This window comes from Oratosquilla oratoria, chromosome 17, assembly GCF_046742065.1.
Source record: "Oratosquilla oratoria isolate Oo_2021 chromosome 17, ASM4674206v1, whole genome shotgun sequence".
Taxonomy (NCBI): Eukaryota; Metazoa; Arthropoda; class Malacostraca; order Stomatopoda; family Squillidae; genus Oratosquilla; species Oratosquilla oratoria.
Window position 1 is genome coordinate 27,568,250 of NC_134793.1, and position 27,171 is coordinate 27,595,420.

General features: G+C 38.6%; 1 protein-coding gene across 1 annotated transcript in view; it reads left to right on the forward strand.

Moving 5' to 3' along the window:
- The first annotated feature begins 1,662 nt into the window (after positions 1–1,662).
- Positions 1,663–27,171, forward strand: part of LOC143034554 (uncharacterized) — a 56,977-nt gene continuing 31,468 nt past the window's right edge. The window contains exons 1-6 of the mRNA XM_076200766.1: positions 1,663–1,850; positions 2,317–2,508; positions 10,815–10,953; positions 13,334–13,467; positions 18,654–18,831; positions 19,569–19,719. Of these exons, the coding sequence (XP_076056881.1) occupies positions 1,834–1,850; positions 2,317–2,508; positions 10,815–10,953; positions 13,334–13,467; positions 18,654–18,831; positions 19,569–19,719 (811 nt within the window). The 5' untranslated portion in view covers positions 1,663–1,833. The remainder of the gene's footprint in view (positions 1,851–2,316; positions 2,509–10,814; positions 10,954–13,333; positions 13,468–18,653; positions 18,832–19,568; positions 19,720–27,171) is intronic.

Below are 27,171 nucleotides of genomic sequence, written 5' to 3' on the forward strand. Positions count from 1 at the left end.
CTAAACGTTCGTGAATTTTCAACTTTCGCGAGGTTATCGATCCTCGTGAATGTTGAAGGCCTACTGTACTCGTGTTATAAAATATAAAGTCACTGCTGTATTACTCATTGTCTTTCACTGAGTAATAATAAACACAGAAAACGTGATCAAGCCAGTTCATAGAATTCGGAGGTCATTCGGCTATAACTACAATATAAATATATTCAAGACATTGACACCGGCATCCTCGTAAACTCATTCGTGTCTCAAACGCCTATGTAGGCGTCATCGTATGGAAGAGATTGAACAATCTCACAAGCCAGTCCACCATCCCTGTACCTCCCTTTTTTAGACACTCCACATGACACCCATCTAACCCACGTGCCTTGACTGCTCTTTTCCTCATCTTTTTCTTATTTCTCTCACTGGGATAACGTTAATGCGCTTATTGATTTTCGCTCTCTCTCCCTACTCTTGCCAGATGATTTTAACCAAAGCCAATGGTATGCCATAACATGGCCAAATAGAAATGGTATTGGGTAGGCGCCAAACAGTATTGTGCTTAATATATTTTTTCTGACTGAATTTCAAAGTTTTGAAACTATTCTCACATGAATTAACATGAAAATAGGACAACCAAATATACTAAGTTATTGCTCATGCAGAACTTAGTTTATATAATTAACTGTCTTAACTAAAGAAAATTGTGTGTGAAAGGTCATATTTCATCACATTTACTGATTCTTTACTAACTTATGACTACATAACTGTACAGACCACAATAACTTAGCAGTTATTTTCTTCTCAAATGCAGTTAAAAAGTTTGTCGTTTTTAGAACATTTTATGTATACTGTAATTTCTACACAATATCCATTTATGGTAATGTGTGACTTCACTATAATTGTTCTTCCATTTAATTTATCTCAAATTATTACGTCTCCACAAGATTATTCAAAATAATGTAAATGTTATTTATGATTTCAGTCTTGTTGATTTTATGCTTAGAAGCGCAAAGAAAAATATTGTACCTATTATCTCTGTGTCTATACCAAAGGTTTCTCCCCATTTATAAGGGAGGTACCCAATTTACCAATCATTGGTAAGAAAATCTAGAACTACATCAGTTCTTATTCTATTATTGTATGAAGGAGTGATTGTGCTGACAGCACTGTATGGGGCAGAATTGTGGAACATAAGAGAGGAGGAGTTAGAATGTGTTTGAGATGAGGTGCCTGAGAAGTATGATAGGGGTTATTAGGCTAGATAGAGTGAGAAACGAGGTGAAGAGGAGAATGGGGGTGGAAAGGGAGTTGGGAGATAGGGTTGATGAAGTGTATTGGGATGGTTTGGACACATGGAAAGTATGATTGAAGAAAGATTAGTAAAAGAGGCTTACAGAGGTAGAAGGAGTGAACTTGAGATGCATGAAAGGGAGTGGGTGGAGAATGGGGAGGGGTGAGGGAGTATGTGTGAAAAATAAATTGACACAGCCCAAAGGGATTTCTTCCCTTCTCCATTTCTGCATGAGGGGACAGAGAGGGGGGGAGGTCACTGATTTAATGAAGCGGCCTTGCTGTGGATGTGCTGTGTTTTGTAACACTGCACAGGGCAGTGGGCAAGATGCAGGGATGACCCATTATCTAGGAGGAGCCAAGATAAGAGAGAGGGGGGGTGGATGGGAGTGGAGTATGTAGGGGATGGAATGGGTGGGAGTTGTTTTTATGCCTTTGTATTTTGGCTGCCTCCCTTGTAAGAGGGAAAAAGCCTTCAGTATATGCATGTACTTATCTTATTACTCACCATTCTTATCTTTCTTAGATAAAGCCAGGCTACTACTGTAGATCTTCAGAGCTATGGCTGCAGTTGACAAGTGAGTAGCCTTTAATCTTTGGTGAAATCATCTAGCCATTAGAGTTATTTCAATGTAAACAACTGTCAAATATTGGAGGTTTTATTTTATCATTATTTTTTTTTTTCAAGTTTTGTAAGTTATAATGTAACTATTTGGTAATGTGATATACAGAAGTGTATATCAATTATTATCAAACCATGTAACCCATAATGGGGGCCGAGGTGTTCATTAAATAGGATGAACAAAGTTATTGACATAATTGGTTATAATGTCTATTTGGTAATGTGATATACAGAAGTTTTTAGTATCAAATCATATAACCCATAATGGGGGTTGATGATGAGTTCTTTATTATTAGGATGAACCAAGTTCATAATAGATGTGTTATAATGTAACTACTTGTTAATCTGATATACAGAAGAGTATAATATTAGCAAATCATGTAACCCATAACAGGGGCTAATGATGTGTTCTTTATTATTAGGATGAAAGTTATTGGTGTAATTGGTGCTGGAGCTAGTGGATTGAATGCTGCTCATCGCATAACTGCTAAAGGAATGGTTCCCATTGTTTGGGAGCAAAGCAACAAAGTGGGAGGTACATGGGTCTACACTCCATCAACAGGGGAAAATGAGTATGGTCTTCCTATTCACTCCAGTATGTATGAAAATCTCAGGTATGTATACTGATTTCTCTTACATTGTTTTGCTGCAGTGACCCTTCATCTACAAAGAGCTATGAGGAAAGGGGTAGTGAATGGGTTTTTGGATGGGTGTAAGGTAGGTGTATACCTTGATCTGCCCCCACCCCCACCCCCAATAAAAGGGGGAAGAGACTTATATCTCTGTACAATTTATTAACAATATCTTCAACCATTTTAGTTACCTCTGTTTGAATTTTTTTTTTCTAGTTGTTTATATCTTTCATGTGTTATTTTGGGTGATAATTTTTCCATAATCACACAATATAGCCCCCTGAAGCTACAACCGTCAACTCCAACCTCCTCATCCCTAGAGGCAACAGAAAATCACACAACCCCAAATTCACACCAGAAATCCAAGGCCTCATCAGACAACGAGACACACTTAAACACAATACCCCCACACCTATCCCTCAAAACATAGCAGACCAAATACAAATACTAAACACTGTGATTGCCAATAAAATACACGAACAATCAGAAGCACAAAAAACACAAAATTGGAAAAAATTTATCAATACACTTGATCACAAAACAAACTTCAGCAAATTGTACAAAACACTCAACAGCATTACACTATCCAACAGTAACACAACACGCTCTCATGCAGCAATAATCACCACAACAGACAATCTACCCTCAAACAGACAACAAGCAAACACACTCATATATCATTTTGCACAGACAAGCCATCTCACTTCTCACCCTGACGACCAACGCACTATTCAACGTAAGAAAGACTTTCCCACAGACTCAGACTATACACCCTTCACAGACAGTCAGAGAAAACACATAATACATAATCTCAAGCACTCATCCGCCTGTGGCCCTGATAACATAAGTAACATCCACCTAAAACACATTGGACCACAAGGTATACACGCACTCACAAACATTGCAAACTACAGCTATTCACACAACACTATACCCAACATCTGGAAGCATGGTAAAATAATCACCATTCCAAAACCGAACAAAGACCCAACACTCCCAACATCCCACCGCCCAATCACACTTCTCTGCACCCCCTCTAAAGTAATTGAATGCCTAATACTTAAACTTGTCACACCACATATTCCCCTTGCTGACTCACAACACGGTTTTAGGCCATTACACTCCACAAACACTCTTCTGATAAACCTCACACAAAGAATTTTAGATGGCATCAATTCAGATAGGCCCCACCACAGAACACTTCTTATAACATTAGACATTAGTAAAGCTTTTGATGCTATCCCCCACCACAACCTAACAAATAAAATATATAACACAGACATGCACAATAACACCAAAAGATGGCTGGCCAATTATCTGGCAGGTAGGAATGCTTACATGTCATATAATGGCCAATCATCGCACATCAGAAACATTAAGAATGGAGTACCACAGGGCTCTGTTCTATCCCCCACGCTCTTTAATCTATACATGCCTGACTTACCCACACCAGACACCTCAGAAATACAAATCTCTTCCTACGCAGACGACATAACAATCACATGCACACATCGTAACACAGACAAAGCTGCAGAAATAATCCAGCCATACCTTGATACACTCAACACATGGTTCATCACAGACTCAAAATAGCTCCAACCAAATCTACAGCAACACTTCTCACCAACTAGACAAAAGAACACAAATACATACCTCATCTCTACATCAACAACACTCTTAATACCACACACAAACACACCGAAAATTCTTGGTGTAACATACGATACATCCATGTCTTTCAAACAACACATCACAAACATAAAAAACAAATGCACACCTAGACTTAACGCACTTAAGTCAATCACTGGAACAACATTTGGACAAAACAAAGAAACTAATACAACAATATACAAACAATGCATACTCTCAGTGATGAATTACCAGTATGCGAGTCCTGCATGGGCTCCTAATCTCAGTGAGACACACCACAACACCCTTCAAATCATAAAAACAAAGCCCTAAAAACAAATACAGGCTGCACAAATACAACACCTACAGACCACTTACACCATGAAACAAAAGTCCTCAAAGTCAAGGACCACCTCGACATGAGAGGCACACAAACACTTGCCGCAGCCACCACAAACACATCACACCCGCTACACTACATAGCAGAACACCCACACACACCAAGAAACATTAAAACAACACCCAAAGACCTGTATCACACACAGATACTCTCTCCTCTTCCTCCATAACCACCAAATACCAGCCTCCGGAAATGTATTCATAATCATATCACTCACCGCTCCATTAACACACTGAAAGACAATACACTGCTGCATACCAGACCCCCTGATATCCACCCTTCTGAATCCTCTCTCTCATGAAAGGACAGAGTCCACCTGGCCAGACTGCGGTGCGGCCACCACCCAGCACTTCTAAGCTACCAGAAGAGGCTGGATGACCGCATTGTGAACAGCTGCCCAGGATGTAACACTTCACCCCATACCATACAACACATAATGGAAGACTGCATTATACACAATCATGCACGCAAACAACACAACATACACTCTATAAAGGATTTGTGGGAAAACCCAGTTTCGGCTGTGGCATTCCTTGGGGAGACGGGACTGCTCGGACAGACAGTCTAGGGAACGACAACAACAACAACAACAACTCCAACCTCACAATTCACAAACCATGTACTGGCAGGTAACATGAACTGACACCACCCATCTAACTAAATACATAAACTATCTATACACCAAGAGGATTCTTTCTCCTTATAAAGGAAGTAGCCAAAATAAGTAGATCATAAGGGACACAATATCAGAATAACTTCCCAACCTAAATATAAAATTTTAGCAACCACCCTATCAGGTACCCTTCTGTAAACAACTAACAAACAACTTTCTTTGACTTAACAATGTGTTCATCCTTCCTCTAAACAGTAATAACATGGGGAACCACACATGACATCCTCTCAGACCTTTCCCTAATAAAGATTACTTTTGAACTAGGTGGAAAAATAAAACCCACTTACAAGGAAACTCAAACCACAAAAAAGGTGTACATATATTACACACATATACCAAAAGACCTTTTTCCTCTTATAAAGGGTGGCCCACCCAAGGCATACAACCATCCTACACCCATTTGTTATCCTTTTTATCATAGTTGTTTGTGGATTGAATTGAAAAATTTATTGATAATTTACATTATAGTTGTTTGTGGATTGAATTGAATTTTTTTTATAATTTACATCAAAAGGATGTAACCACAGTTATTTATGTTTTACACAGTATATTGTTGCTCAAAGAGCATTACAATCGTGGTGCACATTTTTTATAGCGTTTAAGAATCTTCTTTACTACATCATTATTCAATACCCAACATACCTGTTCTTTAACAGATGTTAGAGAGTAGTTTCCATAAGGTCGTATAAGTTCACATTCCAAAATATAGTGTTCTAATGTGTGCACATTTCTTTCCTGACATAGCTGACAGCTCTCCCCATTCCTTCCAATTATCTGTCGGTAATATTTATACCCCAGTCTCATCCTCATTATGATTGTACAGTATCTACATATGATAAATTTTTCCTATATGTCACTTTACTATTTTGTAATACATATAGGTAATGCTGCAAGCTTTTACTATGTACAACAACCATATTCAGTTTTATTTGTACCCATTGTTTTCTCTTCTTTCTTATCTAACTCTTTATCATCTTCATGCTGATAATACTTTCTATGTCTACATGTGGGTGTTTTGATGCATTTCTAGCCAGTTCATCAGCCATTTCATTCAAGTGGATTCCCACATGCGAGGGTATCCATATAAATTGCACATGACAATTCATTTCTTGTAATCCTATAACAATCTGTTTACATGCATTTATTACATGGTTATTGTACTGTTTACTTTGAAGAGCTTTTAAAGAACTTCTACTATCTACTAGTACATATGTCTTTAACCATCATTTTTACAAACTTTAATCCTTCATAGATGGCATGTAACTCAGCCTGTGTGGATGATATATTGTCACTAAGTCTTCTGCTAATTCTTTCATCAATATAACTGCCATCACAAGAGAAGTCTCTAATAAACACTCCACATCCTGCTCGCCCATCATTCAAGATAGTACCCATCACATTTACTCGCTTCTCAATCTATATTCTATCTCCACCCCCACTCCTCCCTTTCCTGCCACATTCACACCCAAGTATCTAAAACTATCCACTTCCTCCAGTCTTTCACCCTTAATGCTCATTTCCAGCCTGCTGTCACTCTCTCCCCTTGTACATTTCATCACCTTACATATTCATAATAATGACTCCCAGGTCCTTCTCATTTTCTACATTTCTAATTTCTTCCTCTCCCAACTTATATGATCCCACTATTCTCTTTTTGCTTCTTCCAAATTCCATTATACTACACTTCTTAATATTGAATTCCATCTCTCACTTCCTACTCCATTCCCATACTTTATTGAGATCACTCTGTAGCGACTCAATCTTCTACAGTGTTCACTTTTTTCAACAATTTTGCATCATCAGCAAAGAAGCTCATATAACTTTCAATTCCTTTATCCATATCATTAATATATGTAGCAAACATTATTGGGGCCAGAACTGTTCCTTGTGGAACTCCACTAATCATTTCATCCCAATTGAAGTGTTTGTCTCTTATCACCACTCTCATTTTTTTTTTTTTTTAATGCAAGAAGTCTTTCATCCACTTCAGCAGTTTGCCCTGTATTCCTCCTGCAGTTTCTAATTTCTTTAGCAACTTCTTATGTGGTACCTTATCAAAAGCTTTTTTCAGGTCTAGAAATGCACAATCAGCCCATCCATCTCTTTCTTGTATTACATCTATTAGCCTTCAGTAGAAACACATTAGTCCTTGACTAATTCAAATTGCCTTGGATTTAGTACATTGTTTTCTTCCAAATGCCTTACCCATCTAATTTTGATTCATTCTTTCACAAGTTTTAGCTATCGTACTTGTAAGAGAGACTGATAGTAGTAGGGTCTTCCTTGTTTCCCCCTTTATATACTATATTTGCTGTTTTCCAATCTTCTGGAACTTTTCCTTTTTTTAATGAACTGCTTATTAGACTATGTATTTTGTCTGTTAGTTCATTCCTGCATTCTCTCAAAATCCAGTTTGCCATTTCATCTGGTCCATGCGAATTTCTGACATCAAGATTACTCAAGTGATTCATTATTTCATTCCTTGTTACTTCTATCTCTTTCATAGGGGAGACTTAATTTCTCCTCCAACTCAATATCTCTAGGTTGTATGTTCTCCCTTATAAACACCAATTTAAAATACTTGTTCATAATTTCTGCCATTTCAATTTCCTCTGTGTATTCAACTCCTCCTTGTCATAGTTTCTCTAATTCTTGTTTGTTTTTAAGTTTGTTGTTTACAAATCTGTAAAATAGTTTTGGTTGATCTTTACATTTTTCTATGACATCTTTTTCATATTTTCTCTTTTCTTCTTTGCACACTTGTACATATTCATTTCTATAACTAGTATATATTTTCTATTTTCAGGTCTTTTTTTTTCATTTTATCCAAGCTTTATTCCTTTTGTCTTTTAACTCCCTACATCTTTTGTTGTACCAGCACTTTACATATCCTTTTTCTTGTTTTTGTCTTGGAACATACTTTTCCACTCCTTTATAAAAAAAATTCAAAATATTCCATTTCTCTTCTACTGTTGTTTCCTCCTTGTGTATCCTTTCCCAGTCTGCTTTTTGAAAGAATTCTCTTATTTTATCAAAATTTGTTTTTCCATACATCAATCTTCCCTTTCTATATTGTTCATGTTTTTCCATGTATTTTTCCTCAGTTCCAGTTCAACCAATATGTGGTCACTTTTACTTATTGGTGTCTTATATTCAATCTTGTCCACTATTTCGGGTTCTGATGTGATTATTTGGTCCTGTCTTGATGGTTTATCCTCATTTCTATACCTAGTATTCTCTTGTATCCATTGCGTCATTGTATGATCTATAATCATATCAAGTAGTATATTTTCCCATAGGTCATCTCCATCCTTCAGTCATCTCTTCCCAGCAGATTTCTTTACAATTAAAGTCACCCATTATAACTGTTCTTCCTCCATCTTCCATTATCTTATTTAGTGTAATCCTTGTGTCTTCTAACATATTTTTGTGTTCTCTCTCTTCCCACAAAGCCATTTTAGGAGGCATATAATTTACTACAAACTTCCTCCTCTTCCCATCCCTGTCCTCCACTTCCATCATAATCATCTTTATTCTTTCCATATGTGACATTCCTCACATTTATATCCTTCTTAGTCAGGAACATAACTCCACCCCCTTGTTTCCTCTGTGTTTCTAATCCAATAATTATATGCACCATGCCCTACACTGTTGGGTGGTAGTGGACCTTTCAATTTTGTCTCTACAATTCCCATTATGTCTGGTTCTTTTTCCTTCAGGTAATCATTCAGTTCGTTCAAGCCTGTTATTAAGCCATCTATGTTTGTGTAAGACACTTTTAATTTTCTGCTACTTCCATCACGTTTTCTGTTTCTTTTCCGTTTTTCTCTGCTATGAACCATTTCCTCACTTTCATATCCACTACTGTCCAAGAGAATTTATCTTTTTCTGACTCTGTTCTTTTCTCGTTATTTTCCTTAGCTTCTAGTCTTTTTGTTTTCTCATCCTCTCTTTCCACTTTATTCATTCTCTTTTTATCCATACCTGTTTATATTGTTCACTGTCTGCTAGTTTCCCTCTTTTTAAGATATTTTCTGTTGTCATTTGTGACCTGAATTTGATCTTAATTGGTCTGGTTTTATCTGTATTGTATTTCCCTATTCTATATATTTCTTTAATTTCTTTCCCTGTTTCTTGTCATTCTCTTGAACTACTTCTAATATCTTGTTTACCTTTTCCTTCTCCTCTTTTACTCTTGTGGTCCTATTTGGATTATGCTTCCCTTCCATCCCTAATATAATTATACATTTCTTTTTGTCTGCTAAGTCTCTTATTATATTCTCCTTCTCTCTCGTCACTTTAATAACTGTGTCCTTAGTGTGTTCTTTCATCTGTTGTGTCACTATATCTCTAAATAATTTTTTTTTTTGTTCTCTTGGATTTTTCTCTAACCCTGTGCTTCTTTTGCTATGGACTCTTTATTCTCTTTATTATTATTCTTTAATTCCTCATTCACATCTTTTACTTCTTTTAACTGCCTTTTTAATTCTTCTATTTCTTTAGTTAGGTTTTGATTCTCCTTCTTTAGTTTTTCCAGTTGATCAACTCTTTGGGTAACTAGTGTTAATTGATTAAACCTAACCTCCCATGCTTCGTTTTTTTTTTTTTTTTTTTTTTTTTTTTTTTTTTTTTTTTTTTTTTTTTTTTTTTTTTTTTTCTCCTCTAGATTTACTTGTTCCAAATGTCTATTACCCTGTGGGGAAAGCTGTTATTTTTCAGATCTCTTCTATAACTGTCTTTCTTGATTTTCTTTCTGTGTCCCCTTGTATCTCTACTATCCCATTTTATTAGATCCTCTCTATCAATGCGTGTGTGTATTTACCTAGTTGTATTTTACGGGACAAGAGCTATGCTCATAGTGACCCATTTTCATATCTCTCCACATCCAGTTTATTCTTAAAATCTTGTATAGTTTTGGCATTCACTCTTTCTCCATTTAGTTTATTCCAGACATCAATCACTCTATGTGGGAAGCTTTTCCTTTTCAAATCTCTTCTGTAACCGTCCTTCTTTAGCTTCTTCTCCTGTCCTCCTGTTTCTCTTCTGTCCCATTTCAATAAGTTGTCTCTATCAAGAACTTCCATCCCTTTCACAATTCTGTAAATGGTCAACAAATCACCTCTTTCTCTTCTCTGTTCCAGTGTTGATAGATGTAATTTATCCAATCTTTGTTCATATGTCAAATTTGAGAGTGAAGGTGCCACCCTTGTTGCCGCTTCCTGAATTCTTTCTAATTTTCCTATGTTTTTTTTTTTTTTTTTTTTTTTTTTTTTTGTGCTAGGTGCCCACAATGTTGTAGCACACTCCAATTTAGGTCCCATCAGTGCAACCAATATTTTCTTTACCATTTCTTCATCCATGTAGTCAAAGGCCACTTTCATTGATCTTAATAAGTTAAAAGTCTCTCCAACTAATTTATTGACATGTTTATCAGGTGTTAAGTCACTTGAAATAATCACTCCCAGGTCCCTTTCCGAGTTGTATTTGAAGGGAAACTATAGTAAATGTGTGTAGCCTTGTGGAAAATTACATATACATTGAAAAAAATTAAGTATATTATCATTATTATTATCTCTCTCCATACAGAACAAATCTTCCAAAAGAAATAATGGCATTTCCAGATTTCCCTTTCAAAGAGGAAGAAAATTCTTTTGTAATGCATACCTCAGTCCTACAATATCTTCAAGATTATGCTAATCATTTCAACATTTACCCATACATAAAGGTAAGAATCAAAATGAATGACTAATGAAAAATATCTATGTAATAAGGGTTTTTCCCCCTTACAAGGGAGGTAGCTAAGTCAATTATACATATACCAAGGGCTTTTTACCCCTTTCAAGGGAGGTAGCTAAAGTCAAAGGTATAAATCCACTTCAGTCTCATTTCATCCCCACATATTCCATTCCTATTCACCATCCCTCCCTCCCTCCTTTCTTGGTTCCTACTTATCAATAATGATAAGCAAATACTAATAAGTAAATAATAATAAGTGAATGATAACAAGTAAATTAGTTTTTATATGAAAGTGGCAGTTGCTGACAAGTCTATTGAAATAAACACCATGTGAGGACAGAGCCTTTATTAGTATGACATTTTGCTTGTTATAGTTTTTTCAAGTACATAGTCATAATACACATGACTGAGATTAAATAAGAAGAACTGGGGGAACAGGGGGAGGGAGGGAGGGAGAGAGGAAGGGAGGCAGGGGGAGGGGGTCACTGAATATTATGAAAGATTAAGGAGAAGGTGGACCAAATGTCTGGGAACAGGAAAAGTTAAGAACAAGATGGAACAATTGGCTTGGTGAGGGACATTTTCTCACAGCTGAGGAACAAAAGGAAGAAGAAAATAAGAATGGTGGGCAAATGTCTACTGGGGGGATTTTGAAGGGCAACTAGGGATGGCTTAAAATTTTGTGGGCAAGGTATTAAAGGAATTAGATGGGGTGAGATATTGAACATGCCCCTGTTTTGTGCAGTTGTGTTGAACAGAACCAACACAATTGAACAAAACAGGGGCATGGTCAATATCTCACTCCACCTAATTCCTTTAATACCTGTTGCCCACAAAATTTTAAGCCATCCCTAGTTGCCCTCCAAAAACCACCCCAGTAGACATTTGCCCACCATTCTTGTTTTCTTCTTCCTTTTGTTCCTCGGCTGTGAGCTAATGTCCTTCACCCAACCAATTTTTCCATCTTATCCTTAACCTTTCCTGTTCCCAGACATTTGTTCCACCTTCACCATAGCCTTTCCTAATATTCAGTGAACTTCTCCCCCCTGCCTCCCTTCCTCTCTCCCTTTGCCTCTCCCCTTACCTCTCTTCCTCTTTCCCTCCCTCCCTCCCTCCCTCCCCCCATTCCCACAGTTCTTCTTATTTAATCTCAGTCATGCGTATCATGACTATGTACTTGAAAAGCTGTAACGAGTGAAATGTCATACTAATAAAGGCTCCATCCTCACATGGTGTTTATTTTGATAAATTAGTTTTTACATAGTAGTTTCCATTCATTTTCTCTTTTCTAATTCTCTTTTCTTTTTTTCTCTTCTTTCTCATTGTTCACTTATTTTTACATTGTTTTCATTTTTTCTTCTTTCTATTTTTTTCCTTTTCCTAATTCTCATTACACTTTTTAATACCGTAAGGTACTTACTTGCTTCCATCAATCTACATTCTACCTCCACCTCCACTCCTCCCTTTCCTGTCCATATAGTTTCCAGTGTTTTTATTTTATTTATTTATTCATTATTATTTTTTTCCTGAATAGTCATACATACATATACATATACCAAGGACTTTTCCCCCTTATCCTTATAAGGGAGGTAGCCAAAGTTAAAAGGCATAATTCCTCTCCCACCCATTCCACCCCATTCACCACCCCTCCCTCCCTCCTTCTCATCTTCACTCCTGGATGATGGGTCATCCCTGCATCTCACCTATTGCCCTGGGTCAGAAGCAATGCAGCAAGACACAGCACATCCTCAGCAAGGCTGCTTCATTTAATCAACGACCCCCACCTTTCTGTCCCTTCATGCAGTCCTTCTTATTTAATCTCAGTCATGTGTATCATTGACTATGTACTTGAAAAGCTATAACGAGTGAAACGTCATACTAATAAAGGCTCCATCCTCACATGGTGTTTATTTTGATAAATTAGTTTTTACTTAGTAATTTTCATTCATTTTCTCTTTTCCAACTCTCTTTTCTTTTTTCATTTCTCTTCTTTCTCATTGTTCACTTGCTTTTACTTTGTTTTCATTTTTTCTTCTTTCTAATTTTTCCTTTTGTTCTTTGTTCTTCTTCATCTTTTTTTTTTTCATTATCTTCATCTTTTCACTAAAACCCAGGAATATGGTGTTAATTCATCTATGTTAGTATTGTGGATACAATATTTTTTCCCCTGTTCTTTTGAAAACTGAAGATTCAAAACTGTTAACTAATTCCAGTAGCTTGCTTGCTTAACTACTTTAGAAGTCTTGTTCTAACTGAATTCTGAAAGGCAAATCCTGGACTGGAACACTAGATGAACGTAGTATATTTTGTGTAACAATATACCAAAAGCCCTTTAACAAAATAACCACAGCCTCTCTTTCCTATTTAAGTTCAATAGTCATGTAGAGAAAGTAATACCTGTGATCAAGGAAGATGGACCCCCAGCGTGGAAAGTCTCAGTCAGGGACCTTAATACTCAAGAATGCACCACCACCGTATGTGATGCCATATTTGTATGCAATGGGTATGTAGCCTTTTCATCTCTGTAGTTATTATTATTTGTTTTGACTGCTTACTGACTCACAGGATGAATATGGAAAGATGACTGTCCATATACATGCATACATATAATGAGGCCTCTTTACCCCTTACCAGGGAGGATTGCCAAAGTCAAAAGACATAATTCCACTCCCACCCATTTCATCCCCACCCATTCTACTCCCATCCACCACCCCTCCCTCCCTCTCATCTTGGCTCCTCATGGATGACGGGTTATTCCTGCATCTTACCCATTTCCTTTGGTGAGAAGCAATGCAGCAAGACACAGCACATCCATAGCAAGGCCACTTCATTTAATTAGCCACACCCCTCTCCATACCCTTATGCAGAAACATTGAAGGCAAGGAGAAATCCTTTTGTGTTGCATTAAAATATCATTCACACATAACCACTCCCTAACCCCACCTATCCCCCATGCTCTCCCTTCCATGCATCATAATATCATTCATACACAACCATTCTCCACTCACCCCTATCTTCTGCCTTCTCCCTTTCTTCCTTAACAGACATCTCCTTCTTGCTCAATGCCCCTTTCACCTCATCCATCCATTTCATCCTTGGTTGCCCCCTCATGTTTACTCCATCCACCTCTGCCTTCCACACTTCTTTTACTTATCTTTCTTCACTCATTCTTTCAATGTGTCCAAACAATCCCAATATGTTTTCATCAACCCTATCTCCTATCTCCTTTTCCACCCCTGCTCTCCTCCTCGTTTCTCACTCTATCCAATCTTGTAATCCCTATCATATTTCTCAGACATTTCATCTCACACACATTTAAACTCTTTCTAATGTTCCATGTCTCTGCCCCAGACAGTGCTGTTGGCACAAACACCCCTTCATACAATCTCCTCTTAGCATTCATTACCAAATGCCTAATTCTCATTACACTTTTTAATACCGCAAGGTACTTACTTTTTTCTATCAATCTACATTCTACCTCCACCTCCACTCCTCCCTTTCCTGTCCATACAGTTACCAGCATTTTTATTTTATCTATTTATTCATTATTTTTTTTTTTTCTGATTAGTCTTACATACATATATGTATACCAAGGACTTTTCCCCCTTATCCTTATAAGGGAGGTAGCCAAAGTTAAAAGGCATAATTCCTCTCCCACACATTCCACCCCATTCACTACCCCTCCCTCCCTCCATCTCATCTTGGCTCCTGGATGATGGGTCATCCCTACATCTCACCTATTGTCCTGGGTCAGAAGCATTGCATCAAGACACAGCACATCCTCAGCAAGGCTGCTTCATTTAATCAGTGACCCCCACCTCTCTGTCCCTTCATGCAGTAACATTTAAGATGGAGAGAAATCCTTTTGGGATGCATCAAAATATGATTCACACATAACTACTCCCTTATCCCCCCATCCCCAACCCACTACCTCTCATGTATCACAGTATCATCCATACACAACCATTCTCCACTCCCCCTATCTTCTGTATTCTCCCTTCCTTCCTTAACAGACATACCACCTCTTGCTCAATGCCCTTTTTACCCCATCCATTCATTTCATCCTTGGTTGCTGTCATGTTCACTCCATCCACCTCTGCCTTCCACACTTCTTTTACTAATCTTTCTTCACTCATTTTTTTAATGTGTCCAAACCATCCCAATACACTTTCATCAACCCTATCTCCCATCTCGTTTTCCACCCCAACTCTCCTCACCTCCTCATTTCTAACTTTATCCAATCTTGTAATCCCTATCATATTTCTCAGACATTTCATCTCATACACATTTAAACTCTTTTTCTTTAATGTTTCATGTCTCTGCCCCCATACAGTGCTGTTGGCACAAGCATCCCTTCATACAATCTCCTCTTAGTATTCATTCCCAAATGCTTATTTTTCATTACATTCTATAATCCCCCAAGGCACTTATTGCTTCTCTCAATCAACAATCTACTCCACCTCCACTCCTCCCTTTCCTGTCCATATAATTTCTATTTTTTTTTTTTCCTGAATAGTCTTATATATACATATACCAAGGGCTTTTGCTCCCTTATAAGAGAAGTAACCAAAGTCAAAAGGCATAATTCCACTCCCACCCATTTCATCCCCACCCATTCCACCCCATTCACCACCCCTCCCTCCCTCCTTCTCATCTTCTCTCCTGGATGATGGGTCATCCCTGCATCTCACCTATTGCCCTGGGTCATAAGCAATGCAGCAAGACACAGCACATCCACAGCAAGGCTGCTTCATTAAACAGCGACCCCCACCTTTCTGTCCTTTCATACAGTAACATTGAAGATGGGGAGAAATCCTTTCAGGCTGCATCAAAATATGATTCATGCATAACTACTCCCTTATCCCCCCCCCCCATCCCCAAGTGTGGAGTTCCAGGAAAAAATCGTAGTGGAGAGATGATGGTGAAGTGTCTAGAAAAAGAAAGTCAAGCATAAATACACATGGGAGAGAGTGGTGGATGGAAGGGTGATAGATAGGGCTTTAATGGACTTCATAATGGTAACCTGGAGAAGAGTAGGAAGAGTTTTGGATGTACATATTCTAAGGGGAGAGAATGGGGGAATATCAGATCATTTTTTGGTGGACAGTAAATCGAGAGTGGAGAATAGATGGAGAAAGAGGAAAAGGACAGAAGGTAGGGAGGTGCTTAAAGTAAACTGCTTAAATGAGAAAAAAAAAGGAGAAGGAGTACAAGAAGAATCTGAGAGAGAGTGGGAAGGAGTGAAGGATAGAGTAAGAGTAGAGGAGGAATGGGGATGTTTCAATGAGGGAGTCACAAGGTGTGCAAAGATAGTGTGTGGAACAAGGAGGATGGGAGGAAATATAAAGAAGGGTAGTGAGTAGTGGGATGATGAAACAAAGAAGTTTGTAGGAGAGAAGAAATGAACATTCACAGATTTGTTACAAAATAGGATGAGAGAATCATATGAGAGGTACAAAGAAAAGAGAAGTAAAGGATAAAGGAGGCAAAGAGGAGAACAGATGTGAAATTGGGTAAGTGTATGACGGAAAATTTTGAAAATAATAAAAGATGTTTAGGAAGGAAATTAAGGGAGAAAGAGGAGGTGAATCAAGTAGAGAAGAAAAAGTAAAAGGTGCAGATGGAGAGATGATAATAGAAGAAACAGAGTAAGAGGAAGATGGGCAGAGTATTTTAGGGAGTTGCTAAATGTGAAGGATGATAGGGAGGGAGAGATAGTTGCTGAAGGAATTGCTAAGAAAATGCCAGGGATGAATGAGGAAAATGGAGGAGAAATAGGGAAAGATGAGGTGAAAGCAATTATCAAAATGATAAGAGCAGGTAAGGCACCTGGGTTGGATGGGTGTTATGCAGAATGTCTAAAAAAGGGAGGTACAGTGATGGTGGAGTGGCTGGTGAGATTTTTAAATGTTTCTCTAATAGAGGGTAGAGTACTGGAGGAGTGCCTGTATAATTCTGCTTTACAAAGGAAAAGGGGACAAGTGTGAGTGTAGTAGTTTCAGAGGGATCACTTTGTTGAGTGTAGTTGGGAAGGTTTTGATAGAGAGGATTAGGAGAGAAACAGGGTGGGTTTAGGAAAGGTAGGGGTTGTGTGGATCAGATTTTTGTGGTAAGGCATATAAGTGAGAAAGCTTTAGGAAAAAGTAAGGATTTTTTTTAGGTCTTTATGGGTTTGGAAAAGGCTTATGACGGTAGACAGGAAGGCACTGTGGGAGGTATTGCATATATATTGGATAGGAGGAAAGATGTTAAGAGCAGTCAAGAGTTTTTATGAGATTAGAAGAGCTTGTGTTAGAATTAGAAATGGAGAGAGTAAGTAGTTTGAGGTAAAGATGGCACTCTGCCAGGTACTTGTTATGTTGCCTTGGCTGTTCAATTTATACATGGATAGGGTGGTGCAAGAGGTAAACGCAAGAGTAATGGGCTGGGGATTGGAGATGGTTAAAGAAATGGAGAAAAATGGGAGATAAGCTAGTTGTTGTTTGCTGATGACACAGAACTTGTAGCAGGATCAGAGGAGGGATTAAGGAAGTTAGTGACAGAGTTTGGGAAAGTGTGTGAAAGAAGGAAGTTAATGATAAATGTGGGTAAAAGGTGATGAGATGTACATGGGGGGAGGATGGCAGCAAATGGAGGGGAGGATGACAGCAAATTGGAAGCGAGTATAAAGGAGTGGATAGCTTTAGATACTTGGGTGCAAAAGTAAAAGAGGTGTGGAAGACAGAGGTGGAAGGAGTGAACATGAGGGGACAACCAAGGATGAGATGGATGGATGGGGTAAAAGGGGCATTGGGAGAGAGGGGAATGTCTGTTGAGGAAGAAAGGGAGAAGACAGAAAATAGGAGTGAGTGGAGAATGGTTGTGTATAGATGATGCTGTTATGCATAGAAGGGAATGGGTGGGGGATGATGGGGTGAGGGAATATGTGTAAATTTTATTTTTATGCAACCCAAAGGGATTTCTCCCAGCCTTCTTTTTTTTCTGTATGAAGGGACAGAGAGTGGGGTCACTGATTAAATGAAGTTGCCTTGCTGTGGATGTGCTGCATCTTGCTACATTGCTTCTGACCCAGGGCAGTGTGCAAGATGCAGGGATGACCTGTCATCCAGGAGCTAAGAAAAGAGGGAGGGAGGGGTGGTGAATGGGAGTGGAGTATGTGGGGATGAAATGGGTGGAAGTAGATTTATGCCTTAGACTTTAGCTACCTCCTTTGTAAAGGAAAAAAAAAGCCCTTGGTATATGTATGTATGTATATATGTATAAAAGATACCGAACTAATTATATTACACTGCCCTGCTCTTACTTGAAATAATTCTACAAAATCTCATCATTGAGTGACCTATGAGTTAAACCAGTGGCTATGGCCAGTATTCTCAGAGCTGCCAGTCTCTGGAAAGAAAGACCTCTTGATACCTTGAGAAATAGGATCACCCATCACTACCTCCCTCTCCTCAATCCTAATCCCAGTCCTGACCCTAATTCTGATCCCATCCTTAACCCATATCCTTACCCCATTCCTAATCCAAATTCTATCCCCAACCTTTAATTCCCCCACTTAGTACCTGCAAATCATGCTGCCCCTGAGCGGCTCTCTGTGGGTTCCTGCTAAGAAAGAAAGAGTTAATAGATTGGGTGGGCTAAATAGTTCAATAGAGTGTGTATCTTTAGTTTTACTCATTTCCATTTCAGACACTTTTCAGTGCCCAAGACACCACAAATACCAGGCATTGAAAATTATAAAGGAGGACAGTTACATAGTCATGATTACAGAACTCCAGACTGCTACAAAGACCTGTGTGTTGTTATACTTGGTGCTTCTGCATCAGGTTTGGACATCTCCTTGGATATTGCTTCTGTGGCTAAAGAGGTTAGGTCATTCTAAATAATAAGCTCCCTTAAACTTTGTAACATACTCACCAGAATTTTGGTGTAGTGAAGTTGAATTAATTTATTTAGCTGAGGGGCAAGCTTTGGATAAAATGGTCTTGAATGAGAGACACCATACCAGAACAGAATATGTATTGGACATTATTGATGTCAATGTGTTCTTCAGTTTGGATGCGGTCACTTCTGCTGAATAAAATATGTTAGTGTAGCTTAAAAAATGTGAAGTGTGTCACAAGGGTGAAGGGACTGAAACATGTGTAATCCTGTCAATGTGAATGTTCATTCCCTTCCCTTCTCCTTCTCCCTCTCTCTCTTCTTCTCCCTCTCCCACTTTCTTTCTCTTTCTTTCTCTCTCCACTCTGGCAAACAGTGCAGAGTAATACAAAATAATTAGATATCTGGGACCAAAAGTCTACATTGGAGTCCCCCACATAGCAATTATTCTACATCTTCACAGGTGTTCTTATACTAAATCCAGAGGATAACACCCAAGCATTTACCTGTGCAGATGACGTGATGACAATAATGGTACAGCAACTACAAAACAGCTGCTAAGAACACTCAAATTTGCCAAGATAAAGTAGAATGGATGCTTCCCCTCAGAAATCAACAGTAACATTGCTCACCCTAGATAACCATGAATCAAGAAAATATCCATTAATAAAATTCATATTTATTTCTCAGATGATTTTAAGGTAACTTGCATTTATTTTCCAGGCAATTTGGTCTCATAACCATCCAGTTCCAATTCCATCTGAACTTCCACCTAATTTAAAGCAAGTGAGAGGAGTTGTCGAGGCCAGAGAGAAGGGTTTCATTATGGCAGATGGAGAGAAGTACAATGCTGATGCCATTGTATATTGCACAGGTATTTTATAATCCTAGTCAGATTATATATTAATCAACTATTTTTTACTGGGGTGGTTTTGACTCATGGAAAGAACACAGAAAGATTAATAAAAGATGTGTGAAAGACAGAGGTAGAATGAGTGAACATGAGGGGACAACCATGGATGAGATGGATGGATGGGTGAAAGGGGCATTGGGAAAGAGGGGAAAAAGTAGTTGGTATATGTAACTATTAATAACATCATACTTGTTTTCCACCTACCAAAAGGAAATAATGTGTATTTACATATACTAAAGGCTTTTTCCACCTTATGAGGGAGGTAGCCAAAAAACAAAGGCACAAATTCCACTCCCACCCATTCCATCCCTACATACTCCACTCCCATCCACCACCCTCCCTCCCTCTTATCTTGGCTCCTCCTAGATATTAGGTCATTCCTTTATCTCACCCACTGCCCTGGGTCAGAAGCAGTGTCACAAGACACAGTACATCCATAGCAAGGCCGCTTCATTAAATCAGCAACCCCCCTCCCCTATCCCCTCATACTGAAATGGATTGGACTGGAAGAAATCCCTTTGGGCTGCATCAATTTATTTTTCAAATTACCAAATTGTATATACTTAACTGTAGTATACAGATGTATTGATGGGATTTCTTTATGTATATATATATATATAGCAGGATCAGAGGAGGGATTGAGGAAGTTAATGACAGAATTTAAGAAGGTGTGTGAAAGAAGGAAGCTGAAGATAAATGTGGACAAAAAGTAAGGTGATGAGATGTACAAGGGGAGAGAGTGACAGCAGGCTTGAAGTGAGCATTAAGGGAGAGAGACTGGAGGAAGTGGATAGTTTTAGATACTTGGGTGCGAATGTGGAAGGAAAGGGAGGAGTGGGGGTGGAGGTGGAATGTAGATTGAGAGAAGGGAGTAAATGCCTTGGTGGATTAAAAAGTGTAATGAGAAATAGACATCTGGGAATGGATGCTAAGAGGAGGTTATATGAAGAAGTTATTGTGCCAACAGCACTGTACGGGGCAGAAACATGGAACATAAGAGAGGAAGAGAGAAGGAGTTTGAATGTATTTACCTACAGTAGTTGTATTTACCTAGTTGTATTTTATGGGACGAGAGCTATGCTCATAGTGACCCGTTTTCGTATCTCTCCACATCCAGTTTTTTCATAAAGTTGTCTATAGTTCTGGCATTTACTGTTTCTCTGTTCAGTTTGTTCCAGATATCGATCACTCTATGTGGGAAGCTTTTTTTTCAGGTCTTTTCTGTAACTGTCTTTCTTTAGTTTCTTTTTGTGTCCTCTTGTTTCTCTTCTGTCCCACTTTAATAGGTCATCTCTATCGAGAACTTCCATCCCTTTCATAATTCTGAAAATGGTCAGCAAATCACCTCTTTTCCTTCTCTGTTCTAGTGTTGACAACTGTAATTTCTCCAATCTTTGTTCATATGTCAGATTTGACAGTGTGGGTGCCATTTTTGTCACTGCTCTTTGGATTCTTTCTAATTTTCTTATTTTCTTTTTTGTGCTAGGTGCCCACATTGATACAGCATATTCTAATTTCTCAGATGAAATGTCTGATAAGTATGATAGGGGTTACTAGGCTAGATAGAGTAAGAAATGAGGAAGTGAGGAGGAGAACAGGGGTGGAAAGGGAGCTGGGAGATAAGGTTGATGAAAGAGCATTAGGATGGTTTGGACACATGGAAAGAATGAGTGAAGAAAGATTAGTAAAAGAGGTGTGGAAGACAGAGGTCAAAGGAGTGAATGTGAGGGGGGATCCTAGGATGAGATGGATGGATGGGGTAAAAGGGGCATTACAAAAGAGAGTAATGTCCATTGAGGAAGGACGGGAGAGGACAGAAAGGGGTGAATGGAGAAGGGTTGTGTATAGATGATGCTGTGATGCATGAGGGGGAGTGGGTGGGGGATGTGGGGTGAGGAAGTACAGTATGTATGAGAAATAATTTGATGCAGCCCGAAGGGATTTCTCCCTGTCTTCTCCTATTCTGCATGAGGGGACAGAGAGGGGGGGTTGCCGAATTGATGAAGTGGCCTTGCTGTGGATGTGCTGTGTCTTATGACACTGCTTCTGACCCAGGGCAGTGGACAGGATACAGGGATGTCCCGTCATCCAGGAGGTGCCAAGTTGAGAGGGAGGGAGGAGGGTGGAGTGGAATATGTAGGGGATGAAATGGGTGGGAGTGGTTTCTATGCCTTTTTCTTTTTGGCTACCCCCCATGAAAGGGGGGAAAAAGCCTATGGTATATGTATGTATGTACATATATATATATATATATATATAATAATAATAATAATAATAATAATAATAATAATAATAATAATAATATAGCTGCCATAAATATGGACATGATACTGCTGATGTCAATACCGTATTTTCCGGCGTATAGTGCGCGACTTTTTTCCGTTGGAAGGGCCTAAAAATGGGGGGTGCGCGTTATCCGGTGGTGCGCATTATCTACGGCCTACGATAAAAATTCTGCGGCTGTGTGTGTAATTTTTTTCACAACAACGTGACGATGTTGGCCGTCACAAAGTCGGGACGGCACACTTCTCCGTGACGTTCCGTGAGAACAAGAACAGCCATGGTGACATGAAAGAATACGCCAGCATGGGTTACCGTATATAAATATTTGGTATAGGTAGGTATCTATCGAATCTTATTTTTCATGTTTAAATAGGCCTAAACACCATGAAACATGATCAATATTCATGATATTTGCCCATGTTCACAGCATCCTAGTTTGAATTTTTATGTTGGCTTTGTTGCTTCACTTTAGGTATGGTACAAATTCCGTTGCGGCCGTTCATAAACTCGTGTCAAACACCTGACTACAACACCCTCTTTCGGGAGTTATATTAACTAAACGTCACCTCGATGAGAGACTGTCCTATTTCACCACTGTCATTGCAGGTTCAAAGCTAAAACGAAACAGTCTGTAGTTTCTTTCCATATTAAATAAAAAAGGTAAAGACGAATTATTTCCTTAAGATATAAAATGAACATTTTCTGTAAAAATCCCGAAATTTTTCTGTATATTTTACTTTCAATAAACTTTTTTTAGATCATATTTCCTACAAACTATTTAAGCTACAAAGTAATAAGGGACCAACACACACCATGAGTCATATACCGGTACATGTAGTTCCGACTTTTTCTTAGTTGTGTCCTGATTGATGCCTAAACTGACACTTAATTTAGTGACAAATCAACAGATTTCCCAGCGGTGGCTCTAGCCAATGAAAAATACTTCTCCATGTAACCTCGTTCACATGATATAAATACCGAGGTAAAACTGCGTTATAGACAAATGCGATCGGGCATGCGCGTTATACGTCGGTGCGTGCTATCTGTGTACTGAGATAACGAAGTGCATGGGTGCGCATTATAACCTGATGCGCATTTTAAGCCGGAAAATACGGTACTTATGCCACAATTTGGAAGTCCCTCACCCTCAATATCCCAAGCCATATATTTTTACATATGCCTGGCAGTGAGACCAAGGTTGGCCACCACCAGGGCAAAATAAGATGTTAATATGGTGATTGATTAGTGATGAAATAATGTGTCATAAATTAGTTTATATACATTCGGTATGAAGCCAGTGATGGAAGCTGGACACATATACGCATAGGGAGTGATCATTCTGTTCATGTTGCAGGGAAGTTCAGCTATCAGTCTGTGTTTAGCACTTGTTACACCAGCATCTTAAGTTCACATACAGTTCCAAATTTATCCAATTATCATATTTAGATTTGAATTCATATATTATTTAAGCTTGGGCTCACCTTCTAAGCTATTCCAAGTATTTATGCATCTATATGGAAAGATTTATTTGTACACATCCTTTAGACATGTGGTCTTTCTTAACTTGTTTCCATGACCTCTTAAAGCCCTCCCATCCTTAATCAAGAGATCTCTTCTGTCAGTGCAATCTATCCCCTTTATTGACCTGAATACTGTAATCATAACACCTCTTTCTCTTTGGTATGTGTATGTACATGTTTTTAACTAATTTACCTAATTGTAATACATACAGGGTTGTAGCATTAATTATGGAGTCCTGTCTGTATTTCCATTCATCAAACTTAGCCTTAAATTCATATATAATGACCACTTGGATTATCATGAGTTACACTGATAAAACATGCCAACAGAAGAGTTCTTGGTCATGTATAAGGTAACATATAAAGAAGAAGAAAAAAGTTTAGGTCTTTATCCAAGTGAATTTGAACATTTTGAACTATATTGCAATAAATTGGTTTGATTGAAAGCTTATTCTATTCATTGATAATGTTGTTGGCAAAATTGATTCAACTTACTTCTAGGTTAAACCTAGATCCTGAAATCTTGAGGCAAATATTTCTCATCCTATTAGTATCCGTTTTTCTGCACAGACACCAGCTAGCGAATACATGTGAAATATATATCTGCGAATAGTGTGAAGTGATTGTGTTGTGTTTTTGTGATTGTATACGTATAGCGCTATACAGTTACAGATATAAGATAAAGTGCAGTGTTCCATTTAAATTCAAAACAGTTTTCTGTTACTATACTCCAAAGGTAGGAGAAATAGTATAAGGTAAGCAGAGTAAGCTTCGCGTATTTAGTTTATTAGAGACCGCTTTGATTTTTTGTTGTTGTTGATTTGTATTTTCTCTTTGCCGTTTTTATTGCTAAAGGGGGAGCGAAATGGCTTGTGAAGGTTGCGTGAACCTAGAGGTCCGTCTCAGGATGTGTGAGGAGGAAATTTGTCTTCTCAGGAGTGAGCTCCGTGAGAAGAGTGAGCCCTCCCCACAACCCAAAGAGCGTTCCACTTCTTCCCCTACTGTCACTGCCATGAGCGAGTGGCGCTCCATGGGGTCCCGTTTGTCGAGCCCATGTTCGGTAGACGTGTGCCCTGTGGAGCAACCGCTGGCTCTAGCCAATCGTTTTGCTCTACTGGAGGATGAAGTGGCTGAAAACCAGGAGTTCTTGGTGGTGGGGGACTCAATGGTGCGAGGCTATGACGACATCCTGCAGCGGAAGACTAAGCGACGTTGCAAGCTTGTATGTCAACCGGGCCGTGGGATCGTCGATTGTACCCGGTCCATCAGGGAGCAAGGACGGAAGAACACAGTTACGATTGTTCATACGGGAAGTAACGATGTAGGTAGGGTGAGATCAGAGGAGCTTGTTCGGAATTACAAGGTCCTCCTTCAGGAGATGAAGGAACGTGGGAGCCGTCATGTAGTCTGTGGGATCCTCCCGAGGATCTACGCAGGCTCGTGTTGGAACAGTAGAGCCATAGGGATCAATGATAGGATATCGCAGTTGTGCACACAATTGGGATACCACTTTCTTGATCCCTTGTATCTCTTTTCTAGGCACCATGACCTTTACGCTTCTGATGGGATCCACCTTACCCGCAGAGGCAAAGATGTTCTTACAAACCTCATTGTGGAAGTTTGTAATGAATTAGCTCCTTTTTTAGGGTAGAAGCCCAAAAGGGAGGGGGAAATAGAATGTACTTGGGAAAACAGTGTAGAGTATAGCATTAATGCAGAACAATGTGCCAGTATAGGACAAAATATAATTTTAGGATATAATGTCGCTAGAGGACGAAATGTCACATTAGGATGTAATGTCATAGGACAAAATGTCGCAATGGGATGTAATGACAGTGGAGGACAAAAGATCACGATGGAAAGTAATGCTAGTGGAGAACAAAATATCACGATAGGATGTAATGATAATGGAAGAGAAAATATCACGGTAGGATATAATGTCAGTGAAGGACAAACTATAATTTTAGGAAGGGATACCGGACAGAATATCAATGAAGGCCAAAATATCATGATAGGATGTAATGACAGTGGATATAATGTCGCTAGAGGACGAAATGTCACATTAGGATGTATTGTCATAGGACAAAATGTTGCAATGGGATGTAATGACAGTGGAGGACAAAAGATCACGATGGGAAGTAATGATAGTGGAGAACAAAATATCACGATAGAATGTAATGATAATGGAGGAGAAAATATTACGGTAGGATATGTCAGTGAAGGACAAAATATAATTTTAGGAAGGGATACCGGACAGAATGTCAATGAAGGCCAAAATATCATGATAGGATGTAATGACAGTGGAAGACAAAAGATCACGATGGGATGTAATTACAGTGGAGGAAAAAATACCACGGTAGGATATAATGTCACTGGAGGACAAAATATAATTTTAGAAAGGGATGCCGGACATAATGTCACTGAACGACGGGAGGCCGGCGTGAATCACGGTGACGTAGGGGGACAAAATGTACAAAAGAGATCAGATGACCGTGTTCGACCAGATGTCCGTGATGGGGGAGATGTTAATTTTGATGGGAGAAATGTTAATGAGGCATTGAATGTCAATGAAGGACCAAATAATAATATAGAGCAAGGTATAAATAAAAAACAAAATGATAATGTAAGACATGATATTGAAACTCAAAATGTGTCAAAAAGAAATAATCACGAGTTTCTTAATACCATGTACTTTAATGCTCGTAGTATTAGGAACAAATTTCAAGAAATACAGGCGTATGCCAAAAGCGAAAATCTCGATATGATAGGAATAACTGAGACATGGTTAAATGGTACAGAGTTCGAAGCTGAATTTAATATTGCCGGATTTAAACACTTTCATCAGGATAGAAACCACAAGAAAGGTGGGGGTGTTCTATTGTACATTGAAAACAATGTTCATGCTTGTGTTTTAGAGAAAGTGAAACAGGATGCATATGATAGTTTGTGGGTTGAGTTAACCCAAACAAATGAACAAAAAATGAATATAGGTGTAATATATAGGCCAAAGACATTATCATTAGCAGACGACAAACTGTTATTTCAAGAACTGTTTAGTTTCTGCAACCGGGATTTATTGATAACGGGTGATTTCAATTTTACTGACATTGATTGGATGACCCTTGAACATGGCCATATAGGTAGTCGCTTGATTGATTTTCTTGGTGACAATTACTTAATTCAGCATGTAAAAGAGCCCACAAGATATTGAAACTTACTCGATCTATTGATCACTAGCCGCGAAAGCATGGTAACTGATGTAGAAGTCGGTGAATCTGTTGCAAATAGCGATCACAACTTAGTTAGATTCAAACTCCTAAATAATTTTAGAATAGATACTTGTGTTTCTAAAATACCCGATTTCAGTAAAGCTCAGTTCATAGGACTACGTCAGGAGCTTCAGCTTACAGATTGGGAGGCAAAATTAAACGAAAGACCTGTAGATCAGATGTGGGAAATATTTCAAAATACGCTCACTAAGATGATTCAAACTTACATTCCTTTTAAGGACAGACGTCCCCCAAATCAGGATCGCCCAAAGTGGCTCGACAAAGAAACTGAAAAAAAGTATTGCTAAAAAGAGACAGGCTTATAAGAAATATAAGTGCTC